This window comes from Diadema antillarum, unplaced genomic scaffold (assembly GCF_040938485.1).
Source record: "Diadema antillarum isolate AM-2024a unplaced genomic scaffold, OU_Dant_1.0 seq00001486_RagTag, whole genome shotgun sequence".
NCBI lineage: Eukaryota > Metazoa > Echinodermata > Echinoidea > Diadematoida > Diadematidae > Diadema > Diadema antillarum.
In genome coordinates this window covers 89,759-108,248 of record NW_027272225.1, presented here as the reverse complement: position 1 = coordinate 108,248, position 18,490 = coordinate 89,759, and the positions used below count along the sequence as shown (strand labels likewise).

General features: G+C 37.8%; 1 protein-coding gene across 2 annotated transcripts; it reads left to right on the top strand.

The window, feature by feature from the left end:
• The first annotated feature begins 2,124 nt into the window (after positions 1-2,124).
• Positions 2,125-17,297, top strand: LOC139709986 (patched domain-containing protein 3-like). Of its 2 annotated transcripts, none has more exons than XM_071621937.1 (4): positions 2,125-2,263; positions 12,986-14,099; positions 14,904-16,550; positions 17,095-17,297. In XM_071621937.1, exons 2-4 carry the CDS (start codon positions 13,091-13,093, stop codon positions 17,157-17,159), a joined length of 2,721 nt encoding a protein of 906 aa, XP_071478038.1. In that variant the 5' UTR covers positions 2,125-2,263; positions 12,986-13,090; the 3' UTR covers positions 17,160-17,297. The 2 variants fall into 2 exon arrangements, with proteins under 2 accessions (XP_071478038.1, XP_071478039.1); XM_071621938.1 differs by lacking the exon at positions 2,125-2,263 and adding an exon at positions 7,019-7,065.
• The last annotated feature ends 1,193 nt before the right edge of the window (positions 17,298-18,490 follow it).

Genomic DNA, 18,490 nt, shown 5'->3' with positions numbered 1-18,490 from the left:
CCCTGCAATTCAATGTGTGTCAGCACGTTATATGATTACAACAGTTAAAGGCATAATTTACCATTTGCAGAAGAAACAAAAACCCAGCATTAGTGCCTTTAATAGTTCTGAAATGTGAATTAGGGAAAGAAACAACCACTGTAAAAAATTGAATCCGTATAATCGATGTTAAGCATTGTTAAATTCACAAAATGTGAACAATAGTCATAATAAAAATGTTTCCTGACTAAACCATCTACAGTTATGATTAAATGAGAAAATAGTGAAATCTCCTTATAATTTAGGGTTTGTTGCGAACATTTTATATGGTAAGATGTTTTGTGGTACAACAGACCTACACATGTGCATCAAATGTGATATCTTGAACATTTTTTTTTAAAATCACTGCTCCCAAAGGTATGAAAACAGGACCTTTAGTATCTTAAATTGCAAATTCGATACATGTCCCGATTGAAGCAAAAAAAAAAAAAAAAAAATCTATAACAACCAGATATCTTGCCTCTAAATGTTTCTACATCACAGATATGACTGATGCATGCAACCTGAAACCTATGTGGTGAAGTGTACAAAGGACATAAACAACTCAATAAAATCGTATCTAGGTAGTGAGGCGACACAGAGTACAAGAAAAAAAATATCTAAAGAGAAGGCAAACATTCAATTTTATTCCATTCACAACTATAGTGGAAAAACCCAGTCGCAAACATTAAGTTTCATCCCATTCATAGTTAGTGGAAAAACCCAGCCGCAAACATTAAAAAGAATGATACATAGAACAGAATAATAATATATTTTGGATACAAAAGGAGTATGACAGACATGGCTCAGTAATTACATTGATTCGACAAGAGAATTGAATACAGACAGGGCCCAACCCTTTCATCTAAGCTCCATTCATAATTCCGTGCGACCGACAGCCCTTTTCTCAATGATTACGGCTCTTTTGCACCTAAGGGCTTTTCAGTGTTGCTCGTCCTTTATTCATCTCATACAGCATTGTGAATATCTAAAACAGTGCCAACAGCGATATTGAATCTGTGTGGGTGTGCACGCTTGCGGTTTGTCTTTATGAAGCGTGAATATCAATATCGACAAAATGGCCGGGCATCATGCCACTAAAGGGATAACATTAATGCGTGTCATCATTCACGAGGGTAAGGGCTGGGGTTTCCCCTTTATCTTCAATGACTCACACTATGCAGACATGTTTTCGCCTCTGTCGTTGTTGTTGCTAATGCGGTGCTGGTGTTGCTGGTTGTTTTTTTTTTTTATGTTTTTAGTACATGTTTTCTAGCTTGGCAGATACACTTTATATTAAGCGGAATTTATATTGAGCCAACAAATTCGTCCACAGACAAGAAATTGATCTCGAGGCTTTAACTGAAAAGTAATGATTATAAAATAACACATAGGTATGTGCATGTGTTTTCGTGTGACACTTGGGGACTAGCTGTTTGGTTGCATTATACAGATCACACACATTCATTTTCTCATCATGCTAAGCAATACAAAAAAATATGAAAAGTAACAATGGCAATAGGGGTGGTATTGTTTAGAATTTTTGAATCATTTGTTTTGCAATTAAAGCAACAATTATTTAATAATAGTGTAAATAAAAAGTCAATTTTGCTTATGAAGTACGATGACCCTAGCTTCAGGAAATTGTGCCTCTGCTTGGAATTAATTGGCGAAAGAAGGCATTGGTATTCTTGAGGATATTAAAGCTACATTACATTAGAGATAAAAGCAAATACAATGAACATAAAGTGATTACAGACGACACCACTCTATTTATTTTCTTTGGACACTCATTGGTCTGAGACGAATGTTAAATCAAATGTTGCTCTCAATTTGACGTTTGCAAAGCAAGACAACGGAAATCTATTCTGCAACCGGGCATCTCAACTCATTTCATCTCAACTACCATCATTTCTGATGAGGTATCAACGCAGTGCTTTTCACCTGGTCGCCTGCACAGAGAAAAGGTCAAGGGTCGCGGCGGGGTGGGTGGGAGAGGGGGCGCTGTCTTCTGATTGGTTGGCAGCCCGATCGATAGCATAGTCACGAGGCGCGGCAAGTCACGGGTGTGATGACGTTGGCATCTGGGGGAGGAGAAAAAGGGTGTGCTCGATATCAACGCGAATGATGGAGCTTTTTGTGATGGCGGAATAAAAAGAAATGTGCATTTTCGTCGTTGCTAGCCTCAGCTGGAGAAGTAGCAGCTTGTCGCTTGCCGGTGTGTTGCAATACACATGTTTCTAAGGTAAGATTTCATTATCATCATTTTTTTGTTATCATTTTTTTATATTCTTTCTTTTACAGACGGAAGAGCGCGAGTATAGCGGCTAGCATATTGAGCTATCATTGACAGTAATCCTGTAGCATATTCTGAGATTTGTAGTCATCCCTGATTTGGCGTAGATGGACAAGATTTATGTGTACGTTTTTGCAGTAAAGATAAAAAGCAAAGAATTTGTTTGCTATTAAAGAGACGTTAATGCGTAATTATGTATGTGTGCGTGTGTGTGAGTGAAAGATAATGAAACAAGAAATAATGGTTTTATAAGTGAATTCTTGTATAGGAAGGAGATGGATGACGTGATACGTCACGCCTAGCAACTTCGTTTAGGACATGCTGCGGTTCTCGCCTTCACATGATGTTCTGTTGTTGTCATGCGCGCATTAGTGCTTAGCGGTATACACATCGTCGCGCATTACATGTCATTTACTACCATTTATACCTCAGTATTAACCCATTCCCAATGGGAACCTGGTTACCTTTGTGGGAAGTCTATGGGGATTTAAGAATTCAGTATGGAACGGGTTAAAGACACAACTAATTGAGTATCTGAATATAAGAACTACCCAAGTCCATGGAAGACCATTTTGAGTAAACTTAAAAAAAAACTTAATATCTTGTTTATTTGTCCAATGATATCTTACTTTACAGTGATTGGAAGGCAATATTTTATATACAAATTAGAACATATATAATTATGACAATTAACATTAGTTACATTAATTGTGGAGAGGCCATTTTGTGTGACAGACTTGGGTCGTTCTTTGAATCATATGGACTTGGGTCGTTCTTTGAATCATATACATGCTATTCTGCTATATATTCTGCTATAGAGATGAGAGAAGAATGAGAGAGGGCGCTATAATATGAATGTAAGAATGACCCAAGTCCTTCATTCTTACATTCATATAAGATTTAACTCATTCATTTCAGGCACTTCCGGGGGTAATTAGGGTTTATCATTATATACACAAGATGACTCCATGCATATAAAGCTACAATTTCCCATGTCAAACTGAATTTGGCCAAAAATTGGACTTGGGTCGTTGTTATATTCAGGTCTTCAATTTCCCGATTTTTTGTATGTACCACATATATTTTCACTGACCAAGCGACATGAAACGTCATTAGAATCGCATTAGTGAAGATGTCACACAATTTTGAGAGAAAAAAAGAAAGAATAATTATGCGGTCAAGTGTTTCCATACATGAACACTCGACACTAAAGCACAGTTAGTCGAATCAAAACACGTATTATGCAACAGAAAGAAAAAAAATATTTTCTTGCTATTTCTGACAATCTTCTTTTCGAGACTGCAGATAAAGAATTATGTTTGTTAAATCAATTCTCTACACGCAAAGTTAAACTTATCTCTGTGTACATATATGCACGTAATCATTAATCGTTGACTACGACTTTTGCGAAAATAACAGGGATAGATAAGGTTCTCACATAAATAATATTAATGTCTATGAAACAAATCAGTCATCAAAATTTGTTTGGTTGGAAGAATGGTGAATTTAGTAGCCACTATCCCCTTTTGGAAGAAAAATTCGCACTTAAATAAATATTATCTATAGCTGAAAATCAACCCGAATCTACTTTCGTCAAAAATAATGATAATAAAGATACTATGAACACTATACTACAGTTTTATATCCATTTCCAATCAAACCATCATATTTAACATTTTTATGTGAGTTTGTATGAAGGGGAGTGAAGCGTCCATTCATATGTTCTGGGTCATGCACTATTCACAGTGTCATGCAATGATACTCCCGCCCCTACGCCTAGAGAAAGCATTAGCTAATAAGACCTAGCAATAGCATGCATCTGTATGTTAAACAGTCAGATCCCAGATTGGTCGAGTTAACCCAAAATGCATAATTTCCACGCGTGCTTGCTAGGGACATCAACCGACTCTTTGGGGTTTTTAATGAATAATCAAAAATCACTATCCCATATATAGCTCTCAAAAGTTGTTTAACTTTTAAACCATTGATAATAATGGTTACAAGTATATCATTCTTTCATCTTCCATTCGACATTTTTTTTTCTCTAGGATTACTTGTCTGAACATGTTTTACTTGGTCACACACACACACACACACACACACACACACAAAATACCATTTTTGTCACTGTTGACCTGCATTGTCTCTCCATTTGTCATGCACTACTTGAGTATACCTTTTCAAGTTCATTGCATTTCAGTTTAATCTGATATATTCAAGCACAAAACTGTTGTGGCCACCAAAAAGCTGAATTGTGGATTAGCATATACAGCTCTATATGTACAATAAAATATGGAACATTATTATTACTTTTAAACAATACATTGTCATGTGTTTAAATGTTTCATGCCGGAACTGTGAACAAATGATAACTTTAGTCCATGGAAATAAAAAAAAATACATACCAAAACGGCAACGATTAAAAAAATCAGGACATGCACAATAAAAAAAAACTAAACAAAACAAAACGAAAAGTATTTGTAGATGTGACAAATAAAACTTAAAATGTTAATTGAATCCCATTTTCTTTGCTCAATTTCCACTCATATGTTATATTAATTTCTGGTCAGTTCACCTTTGCGTTTATTAGATTAAAATGCCCACACTAATCGTCAACTCTCGTGATTTATCTTGCTATCAATTTCACATCACATCGTTATGTACTTACCTTTGCGCCGTCAAGTGGTTTAACATGTGCCATCAGCTCTGTGCGAACGCACCTCTCATAATGTTACATATCATACATTAGTTATTAGAGCACGTGAAAAGAGGCAGCAAAAAATAACGTGTGAGGGCACGTACATGCACGTCAGCTCCTCTTCTAAAGACACATTTTCGCAAGCCCAAACAACAGCGTGATGTAAGCGAAACCATTGCCGAATTTCACTATTAACAGGGGAATCTTTGTTGTTTTATTTGATATTCAAATAAATGTATACACAGTAATACAAAGAATACGTATCCCGGTACGAAGAAAAGGAAGGATTGCCGATTTAGTTGCATTCACAACGAACAACTGTTCTTCCACGGGGTCAGGTTACCATACAAAGTGATATGCAACATACATACTGTATGATATACGGCATGAAAAAAAATAATAAAAAAAAAATATTCACAAATTCAGTGAAAAGAATGCAGTATTAGATACTACACAAGAAAAGAAAGGAAAAGAAAAGGAAAATGAAAATCCACATAAAAGACAAGAAAAAAAGACGTTATGTTTAGTATACTACTATTATTGTGTATAGTTTTATACCCTTTTTATTTACTACAATGGTCTATCTAGGTAATCCGATAGCACTATATTTAAAAGGATCTTATTGAACGGTTGGTTCATTAATGAAGTTCAACAGGGAATGGATAATACACCTTCTGCTAAAAATTCAGTTGATGCCAAACTTAGGCTCTAAGTTATCAATTTTACAGGAGCCCCTTCTTTCCTTCCTTGAATCAAACAAAGCATCCATGTGTTTTGAAATCATTTGTATTTGAGCTATGAAACCAAAAAACATCAAAAACAATAATACAAGCACAAAAGAAAGAGGTACATTCAGTATGATCACAATAACAATTGTTGTCAGGTATCCAGCAGTAAACTGAAATGCCGAGTAGCGATGGTGTTGCTTTACCCAAACTTTTCAAAAGTAACCTCCCCCACCAAAAAAAAAAAGAAGAAGAAGAAACAAAGAAAAACAAAGCAGGCGATGTTATAACTACGCTGTTTCGTGACTTAAACTGTGCGTGTTTTTATTATTTTCATGCCTTCTAGAACAATAACACCCGAAAGAATTTAACTAGGTACCATTATTTCTGCTAGAGAATGCATCTTTTCTATTGATATATTGATTTTGTCAGGCATGTTTTTTTTTGGACTCGTCCTTCATTCCTGAAACATGTGCAAATAAAAATAATCTATTTACATACTGTCGAATGCAGACTGCTCGCACTAAGAATGATAAGGACTTGGATATTTTTCCCATAGGTTACATGACCCTAACCGACTTAGAATTGAGCACACTATGAAAATGTGATATTTATTTATTTTTTTTATTTCAAGATATTTTCATGCATTTAAAGATGTTTCAAGTACAACATGACAACATCTTTCACAATCTCTCAAGTACCTTTAAGAGATATTTATGTTTGCACTCAGGACTTTAGAACCGTCTGACGCCTCGGAAAAAAAAAAATGATTCTTAGAGGGCGCTATGACTTAGTTTGATGTAGTGTCCCTGTATTGATCACATGCAGGGACACTAGTTTGATGTACTGTGAACTCCGTATAACCCTTGTGCGTTCACTGCGGATTGTACATTCATTCTTTGTGCATCACTTAGCAGCTTGCCATACGTATACATGACTACGATCAGGAACATTCATTTCGTACCGTAGAAATGCGTGTAAGGTTCGTATACGAACGACTATATGTCCCCCCCCCCCCCCCCCCCTCTTACTTCCTTAACCATGTCATGAACCGCACGGCGTGCGCATCCCGATAATATCATCGAGTGAAACGGGGAATACCACCGGAAGAATAAATATACACAATACCAAGACAGCGAATGAGCGAAGCGTCAGCCTCGCCCGCCACTATTATCTACTTGTACATGTATTCTCTAGGCGCCATGCATGGTTATCTATGAATATTTCTTCATTTAGAAGTAAAAAAGCCCTTCACAAAGATTTTGACGTGCGCTGGTTATACAAACATCCACAGCAGATTGCACCAGCAGCGCCGTACAGGGTGTATTGTTAGTATGTAAGACTACGAACAGAAATACTCGGCTGATAGCCCCCGTGATGTCTTGTCGGTGCGCTATATTGCATTCCTTATTATGTATGTATGTATGTATATATGTATGTATGTATGTATGAATGTATGTATGTATCATTATGCATTATCTTTTTTTTTTCCCCGTTCATATAGTTATGGCTCGTGGGTATGCTCTCGGCGCAACGCGCCATCCTCAGTGGGGCATGGTTAATGGCATAATACCATGCCACTAACGTAATGCGTGTTTCGCCGAGAGCATACCCACAAGTCATCACTATAGAAACGGGAAATAAGAGAACAAAATAGGGCACACGAAACCTAGACAGCTGATAATGGGCGGACCTACTGAGAGTTATATCGTTTTTAATAGCCACTGTATAATGGACACTAATAATAACTAGGCGGACCTCGCACTAAGACACGCTACGGAGAACGCTCATTTGCGGTTATTGCACCCAACAATTGGAAAAATCTACCCATTCATATACGACAAGCCCCATCAGTAGAATTATTTAAGGCACTTCTTAAAATTCATCTTTTCCCATATTGATTCCTTCCCAAGGTTAATGTGCTGAGTGTAAGTCAATCATTGTATGTGTTTAATTACTGGTACGCATTAAGTTATGTCATATTATCGTTGTGTTTTGACCTGTCTGTTTTCCCTCATTTTTCATCTTTCCTTTCGTCTTTTTCCTGTGCGCTTAGAAACATTGTATTAAAACGCATTACAAATGTAATGTATTGTTGTCATTATTATAATTATTATTATTATAATTATTATTATCATCATTATTATCAAGGGTTCTTGGATTGGAAAGAGACTATCAAAATGTAAAATATAACACAATAATTTATATATATATATATATATATATATATATATATATATAGGCCTATGGAGATGTATGTATCTTAGGAACATGTACATTCAATTGACGTGGTATATCTGTCAGAATCGAAGAAAGGTGCAAAATTCTCACATGTGATAATTTCTTGGACCATTGTTAGCCGATTGAACAAAACAAAGAAAAAAACAACCACAAAAGTGAAAACGTGTGAGGTAAATGCATGGTGAACAATGGCATTGATTTTGTTTAAAAACAAATGTATTGATTAATAGTAATAGTGCTAAACAAATCGTCAGTTGTATGCAATACTTGAGGCAAACTGCATGAGTTCATTACAAAGGTAATCTTTTGCAGCCTTAGCCCATGGATTAAGAAAGTGGTTGCCAAGCATCGTGTTTTTAACCATGTAATTACTACTAGTAGTAACGATTTGGATACGGCGTGTTTGAAACAAAAAATGAATCCTGTAATACCGAGTGTCTACACCGTTGACAAGAATTTGTGTGTGCACACGGTCGCGCGCGCACGCGTGTGTGCGTTTTCTATTAAACGATGATCCTCTTACCAATGGCAGTGATAATGACGTGGCCCTGTGGTACAGAAGTGATGAAACTGAAGAGGTCACTCTGGATTATTGTGACGTATTGCTTACCTCACCAGGTGTTCACTTGACTCTAATGAAAAGCGTAAAGCCAAAGTTTCATCAAAATATGATAGGAACGTTGTGAGGCTTAGATGTCCATTTTTTTTTTTTACAAAGCAGTGGTATCGCTTTCAGCTAATTTGCATATAAATCAAGTGATGAGATCACACGTCACGACTCATTGATTTCTTGTTCATCTGATAGACAAAACGGAAGTCAACGACGTATTCAAATCAGAATCGATTATTTTTTTTTTTTGGTGCTGTTGTTGTTACTGTTGTTGTTCAGTTTCAATTTCATTTATTTCTTTTTTGTTTTGTTTTGTATTTTGTGTAGCTGTTCAATTTTAAAACATTGTCATTCAACTTCATGCTTTGACACATTGTTTTCCTAAATCGCAATTTAAGTCATCGATCCTAGTGTAGCTGACCACGTGATAGCAGTAAATCATTTCGTCTATTAAACATTGGCATTAACTTTTTATGCCTCCGCCACGAAGTGGTGCCGGAGGCATTATGTTTTTCGGGTTGTCCGTCCGTCCGTACGTCCATCCGTCCGTCCGTACGTCAGTACGTACGTCCGTCCGCTTTCGTTTACGCGATAACTTGAGTAATATTGACTGGAATTTTATCAAACTTGGTCCAAGTATAAAGTATGATGGGGCAATAATTTGATTAGATCTTGGGTGAAATCGGCCAAAGGTCAAATGTCAAGGTCAAATCATGAAATTGTATCCGTTTACGCGATAACTCAAGACTGGATGAGCAAATTTCACCAAACTTTGTCGCATGATGATGTATGATGGGGCAATTACTTGATAAGCTTTTTTAGTGAAATCGGACAGAGGTGAAAGGTCAAAGATCAAGGTCAAATCCTAAAATTGATCTGTTTACGTGATAACTCATAACTGGATGAAGCAGCTTTCACCAAACTTGGTCCAATGATGATGCATGATAGGACAATTAGTTGAGTAGATTTTAGTGACATTGGCAAGAGGTCAAAGGTCAAAAGGTCAAGGTCAAATGCTAACAACGTTGCTATTTCCCCCATATCTATGCAATGCCCAACGGTATTTTCTCGAAACTTAGTGTAGACATGTACTACTGCGTAAAGATTCTCCAGAGAGAGTTTCATGTCACAAGGTCAAAGGTCAAAAGGTCAAAGGTTAGGTGAAAATGTTGCAATATCACTTTTCTCTCAAATGATTCAGTGTATCTTCATGGAACTTGGTACATACGCATGTACTGACTGGCAAGGATTATCTAGGGAATTCAGGGGTCATGGGTCAATAGTCAGGGGACAATGGTCAAGGTCAACTCCTCAAAATTTTACTATTTTCCTCATATCCTAGTATATCCAATGCTTGCATTATTAGTTTAAAAACATAATAATATACCTGCATTACCTTATGGAGATTCTCCGGGAAATGTCCAGCCAGAAGGTCAAAGGTCAAAGGTAAAGGGTCAAAGGCAAGGTTTCAATGCCCCCCCCCCCCCAAAAAAAAAAATCTATTTTGTACTGTACATAATTACACTCTTTCTTCATATCTTGGAAATTACTCAATGCATAAACTTATAAAAGGGTCCATCAGAAGTCAAGTAAAAATTCTCAATTCCCTAAATATGTGTACCTGCACTCCTAGACAAGTATAGCAAACCCAGTTCAAGGAAAGTGAACATTCAAGATATTTCTGACAAACCTGTCATTTCAATATTTTGCCACTTCTGTGAAACTGTCATCACACATTGTGAAGACATTGTGCTATACATCTATTGGGAGAATTATGCATTATGGCGGAGGCATCACTCGCAATAGCGACATTTCTAGTTAAAACATATTTCCTTCCAGAACACTTACCCACTGACACCAACTTACGCCAGACTTACACACTTGACGTAATTTACACAGATATCCTCACACAATCGCATGTGCAGCTGCAGTGACGTAACCATATAATTGAAGCAAAAAAGATCGAGCTAAAACATTATTTTTAGATACGATTATGATATCGAGGCTATACCTTGATCAACAATAAGAATTCAACATTTTCGTCAACGTTCTACGACAAAGAGAGATGTCTTGAAAGGAAAGGGTGTGTCAATCATAGACAGACTTATGGCAAACAGACCGTGTACCTTTTCTAACCTTCACATTCTATGACGAATAAAAACTGCTTGAATGCTTTACCAAAGTTCAAAAGATAATGCTGTGAAAAAAAAAATGTAGGAGTACTGGGACAGGCAACGAGAACAACCAGTTTAAGAGAAGTGATAGTAAGTTCAATATAATAAAACAACTTAACGGCATTGTAGTTACACGAAATTACTTTTCGTTTCCTAAAACATTTTTTTTTTTCAAACTTGGAAGTTAGAATCCGAGAAGAACGTAAAAATTAAGCTTAACTAGGCATTTATTCATTGGCGTACGTTTGTTGATTTAGGTTAAATAGACGTTCATTCATTAATGCAAATGTGTTGATTTAGGTGAAATTCATGTTTTCTTTCAAAAAGTCCTAAATACGAAACACTTTTCTTGCGAAAGGGCCTATATCCCAATTTCATTGTGTATATTGTTTATCTTATTTTATTATCTTATTTTGCAGAAAAAAAAACATGCAATACATAAACAATTACTAAGCTCAAAACAATCAATCAGTACAATAACACAAAAATACCCAAACGCTGAATGCACCTGACAGGGCTGCCAGGCATTGGGCAAGTTAACTAAATAACTGTAGTCCGCGGACCTCCCTAACCTATATCCCTTCCAGACGCATCCAGAGTTACAGATTTATTTGCCACTGATTATCATGATGAAATATACATAACTGTACTTTTCAAAATCTCTTGCATAAAAGTACAAACTATATAAAAATCTTTATATATTTCACAATATAAAATCACAATTCACAAACTCATGATCACACCGCCAAAAAAGTGACATAGTTACAAAACAGATCCCTTTACTCTCCCAACCCTCCCCTCCCACACTCCCCAAATTAAGAATCCTATCACCCCCCCCCCCCCTCGACAACCATTAACACAAAACAAAAAAAAAAACATTCTGCAAACATTAATGACAATTCGAAGCGGGTGGTAACCAGGCCAACAAAACTGTACAAGGAAGCCAGTGGCATACCACAATCCCTAGCCAATTCCTATTTCTAAATCAAACCCATTTTCCCCACGAAACCCTCAGAAAACCAATAAAAAATAATCAATATTCATATATAAACATATATAAACACACATTTCTAATTATTATTATTATCAAACTGCTGGATTGAGAACATGACAAAAAGCAATGAAAAAAAATGCAGCTGTTTCAGAACAAAAAGGGTTTAAACTATGACAAACAGGTGAAATCATTAAAAAAAATTGCACAGATATAAAACAGAAAACAGCCTTCTGGGCTGGGAAGAAATGACATTTCTCAGACAGAAATTAAAGGGAAAGGTTGAAACAGGGAAAAAAAGAAGCAAATTGACTGTCCAACCCCCCCCCCCAAAAAAAAAGAACAAAAACAAAAACAAAAACAAAAACAAAAACAAAAACAAACAAACACTGTATTATAAATACTTATGTTGAAAGCAGTATTACCAAAATGAAAAAAAACCAGCTCATAACTGGCAAATCTTAAACATAAATACAATTCTGTATTATCTAATCTTTTGCAGATTAATACCATGAGGCATGCATAATATGCACACATATTCATTCATTCATAAATACATTATTTCAATAACGATAATGTTGATAATGATGGTGAGAATGATTATCCAGAATAACGGTTATGATGATGGAAAAGGTCATGTAAACCCTGTCTTGTACAACGCATCTTACTTGTCAGAGATTGCTGTTATGTAGGGCAATGTTATTGTTGATGGTTTTTTTTGTAATAGAAATAAAATGAGTGTTAATAAGGTACTGACAATAAACGGCCTTACTGTTAAAGGCACGTATGCCTGCTGAAGCTCAGATTCGAATTAATCTTTACAAGTTTTTACGACACTGTACTATATCAGGCAAGGTTTCGATAACTATGTCGAGTGAACGGCTAAAGCAAAACCACTGTCAAAGGAAATATATGGATAAAACTTTTTTTAAGACCCTAATTAGAGGAAAAAAATAATTACTATAAAGTACAATTCAGGACACTATGCAGGATGTTATTCATTGTCATTTTTTATACCAATGGTAATGACACTTTATAGAAGGACTTCTTGGAGGGAAACGGGGTATTGTGCGAAATTGCGTTAGAGTGCATTGATGTCCTTTTGGAAGAAAACTCTTTATAGACATAGACAATAGTGGGGTTAGTGTTGGTCTGTGGCACATGAGTGTGTATGTGTTTCTCCATGTATACATTGTTCATAGAAAGCTTTGTTTCAAAACTTAACCATGCAGATTTACCAAAGTGCGTGGAGCAGGCTGGTGACAAGCTGTCCATCGCATGGAAATCCGGTTCGTCATATCTGACAGTATTTGAAGTATTGGTCGATTGCTAGCTGAATGAAGGCTCCAGTTATGGCGAAATGTGACTGTATCGATCGCGGCTTGACTCGGCTGTTTTACAACTATGGAAAGTTTGTCTCTCGATGGCCTTCCGTATTTATCCTTATCTCCCTCATCGTTGCGGCAGCCTTGTCGGTAGGAATCATGTTCCTGAAGGTCGACACCGATGTCATCTTTCTTTTCACACCGGATAACAGCCAAGCTCGAGACGACGCTGTGGTTGTATACGATGACTTTCCCACGGACTACGATGAGTACACGGCGACACGCGGAAACGGCACGGATGATCTCGCCGCAAACATCATCATAGCACCGAAAGCAGGAGACGATGTATTGGCAGAGGACGTGTTTTCCGAGATACTACGCTTCGACCGTGAATTGCGGAACGTGTCAATAACCAACAACAATGGAATGCCGCTCACGTACGAGTCTCTCTGCGCCATGAGTCGAGGTGTCTGCCTAGATAACCCAGTCCTGGAGATCCTCAATCGCAACGTGAGTTACCTGAAACACGTGAACTTGACCTACCCATTCTTCGAAGCGTCGAACGGTGAAAGTTTCTTCCTTGGAACTACCTTCGGAGATGTAGAGCTTGGAAACAACGAGACAATCTTGAGAGCTGGACTTTTCGCCCTGAATTACATTCTGCAGACCACACCTCTTCTCGAGGAGGAGGGTATGGAGTGGGAGACTGAATTCGAGAGCTTTGTAGACAACTTTGAGTCCGACGCAATATCTGTCTCATTCATCCATTCTCACACCCTGGACAGTGAAGTGAGCCTTTCGACGCAGTCCGTCATTCCTCTCTTCTCCATCTCGTACACGTTACTCTTCACTTTCGCCATCACGTCTTGTGTGATGTTTGACTGGGTGTTCAGCAAACCTTTTCTGGGCTTCATGGGAACAATCTCCGCGTCTCTTGCCGTGGCGTCCTCTCTGGGACTACTTTCCTACGCTGGAGTCAACTTCAACATAGTGACGTCCTCCATGCCATTCCTGATCATTGGTGAGTGTTAAGTATACAGTGTGCAGAGACCGGTGAGCCCTTTCAGAACTACATTTTTCACTTTAGACCAATTGACTTAGTAGATCAAAACATTTTTTTTTGAGGGGGGGGGGGATGGGGTTATCTTTAAAAAAAAAATGAGGCTGGGTTCACGATATAAACTTGATTTTCTTTTTAACTGTGCACAACAGTAAAGAATTAAATTTCATAATACGTTCTAAAATCAATGATTTGTTGAATACAATATCAAGTATCAACCTCTCAAACGAAAATTAATCAACAAACTCCGACCAAAGATTTGTCTTGTTTTTCCCTGTCTTTGTTAGAACAGAAAGCAAAGCAAATACTCAGCAATAAAACGACGGTCACAATCATTTGGTAACAAAAACAACGTGTTTTAAAGATAGCTGTCACATGTGGTCACCCTGAAAGAAAGAGACGATGGCAAACTCCCAATCTATCAATGAATGAATGGATCAATCAATCAATCAATCAATCATGGTTTCATTCCAATAAACAAAATCAAAACATAGTACAAAGTATACGTGTCATGAAATGATATTGTCCAGACGTTTACAAAAGATTCGTGTAGTATAGGAAATAAATTATATACAACAACAAAATGTACAATCCCTGTATACTTCGTGAGCGTTCGTAAAATAACTTCAGTTATGGAAAATAGCGATTAAACTCTTGCAATACCTATAGAAAATAGAATGTCAAGAAACTTAATCTGGAAAGCGCTTAAAAGGATTTTTTTTTTTGCTTCATTCATGGTTTCTTCTTACACCTCGTCTCATCTAGGAATTGGAATTGATGACATGTTCATCATGCTTGCTGCTTGGCGGAAGACCAGTCCATGTGACAGTGTAGAGGAGCGAATGGGGAAGGCCTTCTCCGAGGCGGCAGTCTCCATCACCATCACCAGCATTACCGACGCCCTCGCCTTCGGTATAGGGTCGATCAACCCACTACCAGCGGTCCGCGTCTTCTGTCTCTATACCGGCGTCGCAGTCATCTTCGACTACATCTTCCAGATCACTTTCTTCGGAGCCTGCATGGCACTCACTGGTCGAAGGGAGGCGGCAAATCGTCACGTTTGGACTTTGATGAAAGTAAAATCGCCAGATGAAGCGCCCTCAACGGTATACAAGTTCTGTTGTGCAGGTGGTCTGTCGGAAGAGCAACGCCGTGAAAGGACGGTCGGAAACTGTGAGACCGGTCTTATGACGTTCTTCAAAGAATACTACGGACCATTCCTGATGAAGCCCGCAGTAAAGTTCCTCACCTTGCTTGCTTTCTGCGCCTATCTGGGTGGTGCAATCTACGGATGCTTGAATGTTTCCGAGGGTTTGGAGTTGAAGCTGCTGGCCCGTTCCGGGTCACCAGCCTACGATTTCTTCGAGCGTCAGACTGATCACTTTTCGACTTATGGGCCTTTTGTTTCTGTTGTTATCCAGGAAAGCCTTAATTACAGTGACGCCACAGTCCAGCAAGATTTGGAGGCTCTCATGGAAGATTTCGAAAGCAGCGAATACATTCATTCCTCTGAGTACACAGAATTTTGGCTTCGGGACTTCCTGAAATTCCTGGATGCAGCAAATGTTCCGGCAAGTGTGAGATCAGACCCAGATGAGTTCTCTCGCTTACTAGCTAACCAATTCCTTGCTAACCCCTCTTTCTCAAGATACTCCCAAGACATCATTTTCGAGGAAGGTTCCAACGACACTGTGATAGAGTCATCCCGTTTCATACTCACGGGAGATAGCTTGGTCACCACAAACCAGCAAGTGCAGATGATGAGTGAAGTTCGAGACAAGGCGAGTGAAGCCGACATCACTTTAACCACGTTCTCACCCTTCTTCATCGTCTACGAGCAGTATGCTAGGATCCGATCCGTCACAATCCAAAATCTCTCTATAGCTGTTGCCGCCATGTTCGTCGTCGCTTTCTTTCTCATCCCCAATATAATCTGCTCCGTGGTGGTAGCCCTGTGCATCGCATCCATTGAGGTCGGCATCGTTGGCTATATGTCCTTGTGGGACGTACGTCTGGATAGTATCTCTATGATCAACCTCATCCTCTGCATAGGATTCAGCGTTGATTTCTCCGCTCATATCACATACTCTTTTCTTTCTGGTCAAGAAGAGTACGACGGCAGACACATGCTCTCGATCGCATCTCAGCACGCCGTGATGGCGCTCTACTCTCTCGGAATGCCCATCCTGCAAGGAGCCATATCTACAATCATCGCCATAATCGCCCTAAACTGGTCAACCAGCTACATATTTGTCGCCTTCTTCAAGGTGATGCTCCTGGTGATGCTCTTTGGGATTCTCCATAGTCTTGTCTTTCTGCCGGTCCTCCTGTCGTCATTCGGCTGCTGCTTCTGTTGGTCCAATGAAGACATCGATCGACAGGATAACAACAAGGTTCGCGTATCTTCGAACGGTGAGTTCTATACCTCGTAATTATACCGGTAAATAACACGAAATTGTTGCCTATCACACCTATGCAACATTGGTTAACAGCGGTTAATATGTCTTGACAATAACTGAGTATACTTTTACATTCAAATACCAAGATTTGTTTTTGAAATTGAAAATATATTACTTTATTCTGGCATTTGAGAAAGCATGCCTACTTTGTGCAATTGTTCCTTTTAACTCAAGGCATTTGCGTAAAACATGCATTTAGGAATAAGTTTATAATTCGCTTTTGTCTTTATATGTATTGATAACTGTGGAGCATTATGTACAGTTTGTCTTGGTTTGGGGCTTTGTTTTTGTTGTTGCAAAGGATGACAACCCTCAAACAGGATCAAGGGTGAAAAATCAATGTTATTCACAATTGATAATAGTTATTGGGCCTTTGCCACAATATGCTCGCATCAACATTAACTCCGAATGTATTTAAGCCAATGAAATATTTAATGCGTTTACTATTATTTTTAAAGGCTTGTTTTCTCCTTATTTATATAATTTTCTGTTTTTAGGTGCGCAGAACAATCACCGGACACCGCAAGTGCATAACAACGCCGCCTTTACACCAGAAGTATAAGTGTCTGGAGAGAATTTAGACTATTTGGTGGTCCGTAAACTTGAATATTATTTGGGTGCAACGTAATGTTATGGATTTAACTTTGGATTTAACTACAAATGCATTGCTTTAGAGGTGCTTTGCCAGCAATCTCTCAGGTGGGGCAATGATTATCTAGAATACCATGGTTCTGTGGCAGACACGCCGTGATATCACTGAAGAGGTGGCAAATTCTGAAACCTGAATTTGATCTGTTGAATGCTGAAGAATTCCAATTTCTTTACTCGTTTGTCGACAAAATACAAAGGCATTCATTCTTTTGGTAGAAACAGAGGAACAAGATTTCTTGTACTTCCTGGTCCCTTCCATAGTGAATTAAAAACATACAAATAATTCCTTTGTAAACAACGTCCTAGATAGCTCCTAACATACCCCTCCTCCCTTCAGAAATACTTTCAGTGATACTGTTTTCTGAAATTTTGGATAAAGGATTATCCTCAGACAAAAGAGGTAATTGGAGAATGAATACATTTTCACAGTTCTCCCAGAAGAGGCTGAATTATACCGTTAACCTGTAATATACAACAGTCACAGTCAAGTAGTATTTCGTGACATATTGGGTGGCTGATGACACAGTTTGATAAGAACGGAACTGAGGGTGTGGAGGCAACAAGGTAGTGATATTAAATCTTGAAGTAAAGTGACAAAATTGAACAAACCTATATCTTCCCCTGGAATCATCCTCCGTATTCGCTCTACTTCATTAGGTGCTTTGTACCATTCAGTTCTACAACACACACGTTTCAAGAATGTAAGCAAAGGCAGTTTTTTTTTTCAAAAGCTCCATGCTCTTTGTTCTTATATATAGATATAATTATAAGTGTATGTGTCTGCCTGTCTGTCTTGTGTATATGATTCACGTACATCTGTGATTTTTTTTTTTTTGCCTGCATGTGTATATTAATAATCAAAGAGATATTTGTTCACATATTTCGGTGTTTGTATACTAATCAAACGTATGAGGGAATTCATATGACCCTGAATATAACTAATGTGTTCAGTCCGGCATGATACATATAAAAAATTATCATTATCATTATTATTATTATAATTATTATAACATTTATATATATATATATATATATATATAGAGAGAGAGAGAGAGAGAGAGAGAGAGTTTGTTCGCAAAAACCGATAAGTCCATATTTGCCAAATGGAGATATTTGCGATTAAAGGTCAAGAAAAATAAAGAGAAAATAAGAAAATGTTTGCTTCTTTCGACCATAACGTCAAAAATATACCTTTATATGTAGTGACCAATATATCATTTAAAAGATATTATTTTTTACTTT

Coding starts and splice junctions, on each gene's coding strand:
- LOC139709986 (XM_071621937.1), top strand. CDS start 13,091: ATGAAGGCTCCAGTTATGGCGAAATGTGACTGTATCGATCGCGGCTTG. Junction 14,100..14,903: donor CATGCCATTCCTGATCATTG/GTGAGTGTTAAG, acceptor CGTCTCATCTAG/GAATTGGAATTGATGACATG. Junction 16,551..17,094: donor GGTTCGCGTATCTTCGAACG/GTGAGTTCTATA, acceptor TTCTGTTTTTAG/GTGCGCAGAACAATCACCGG.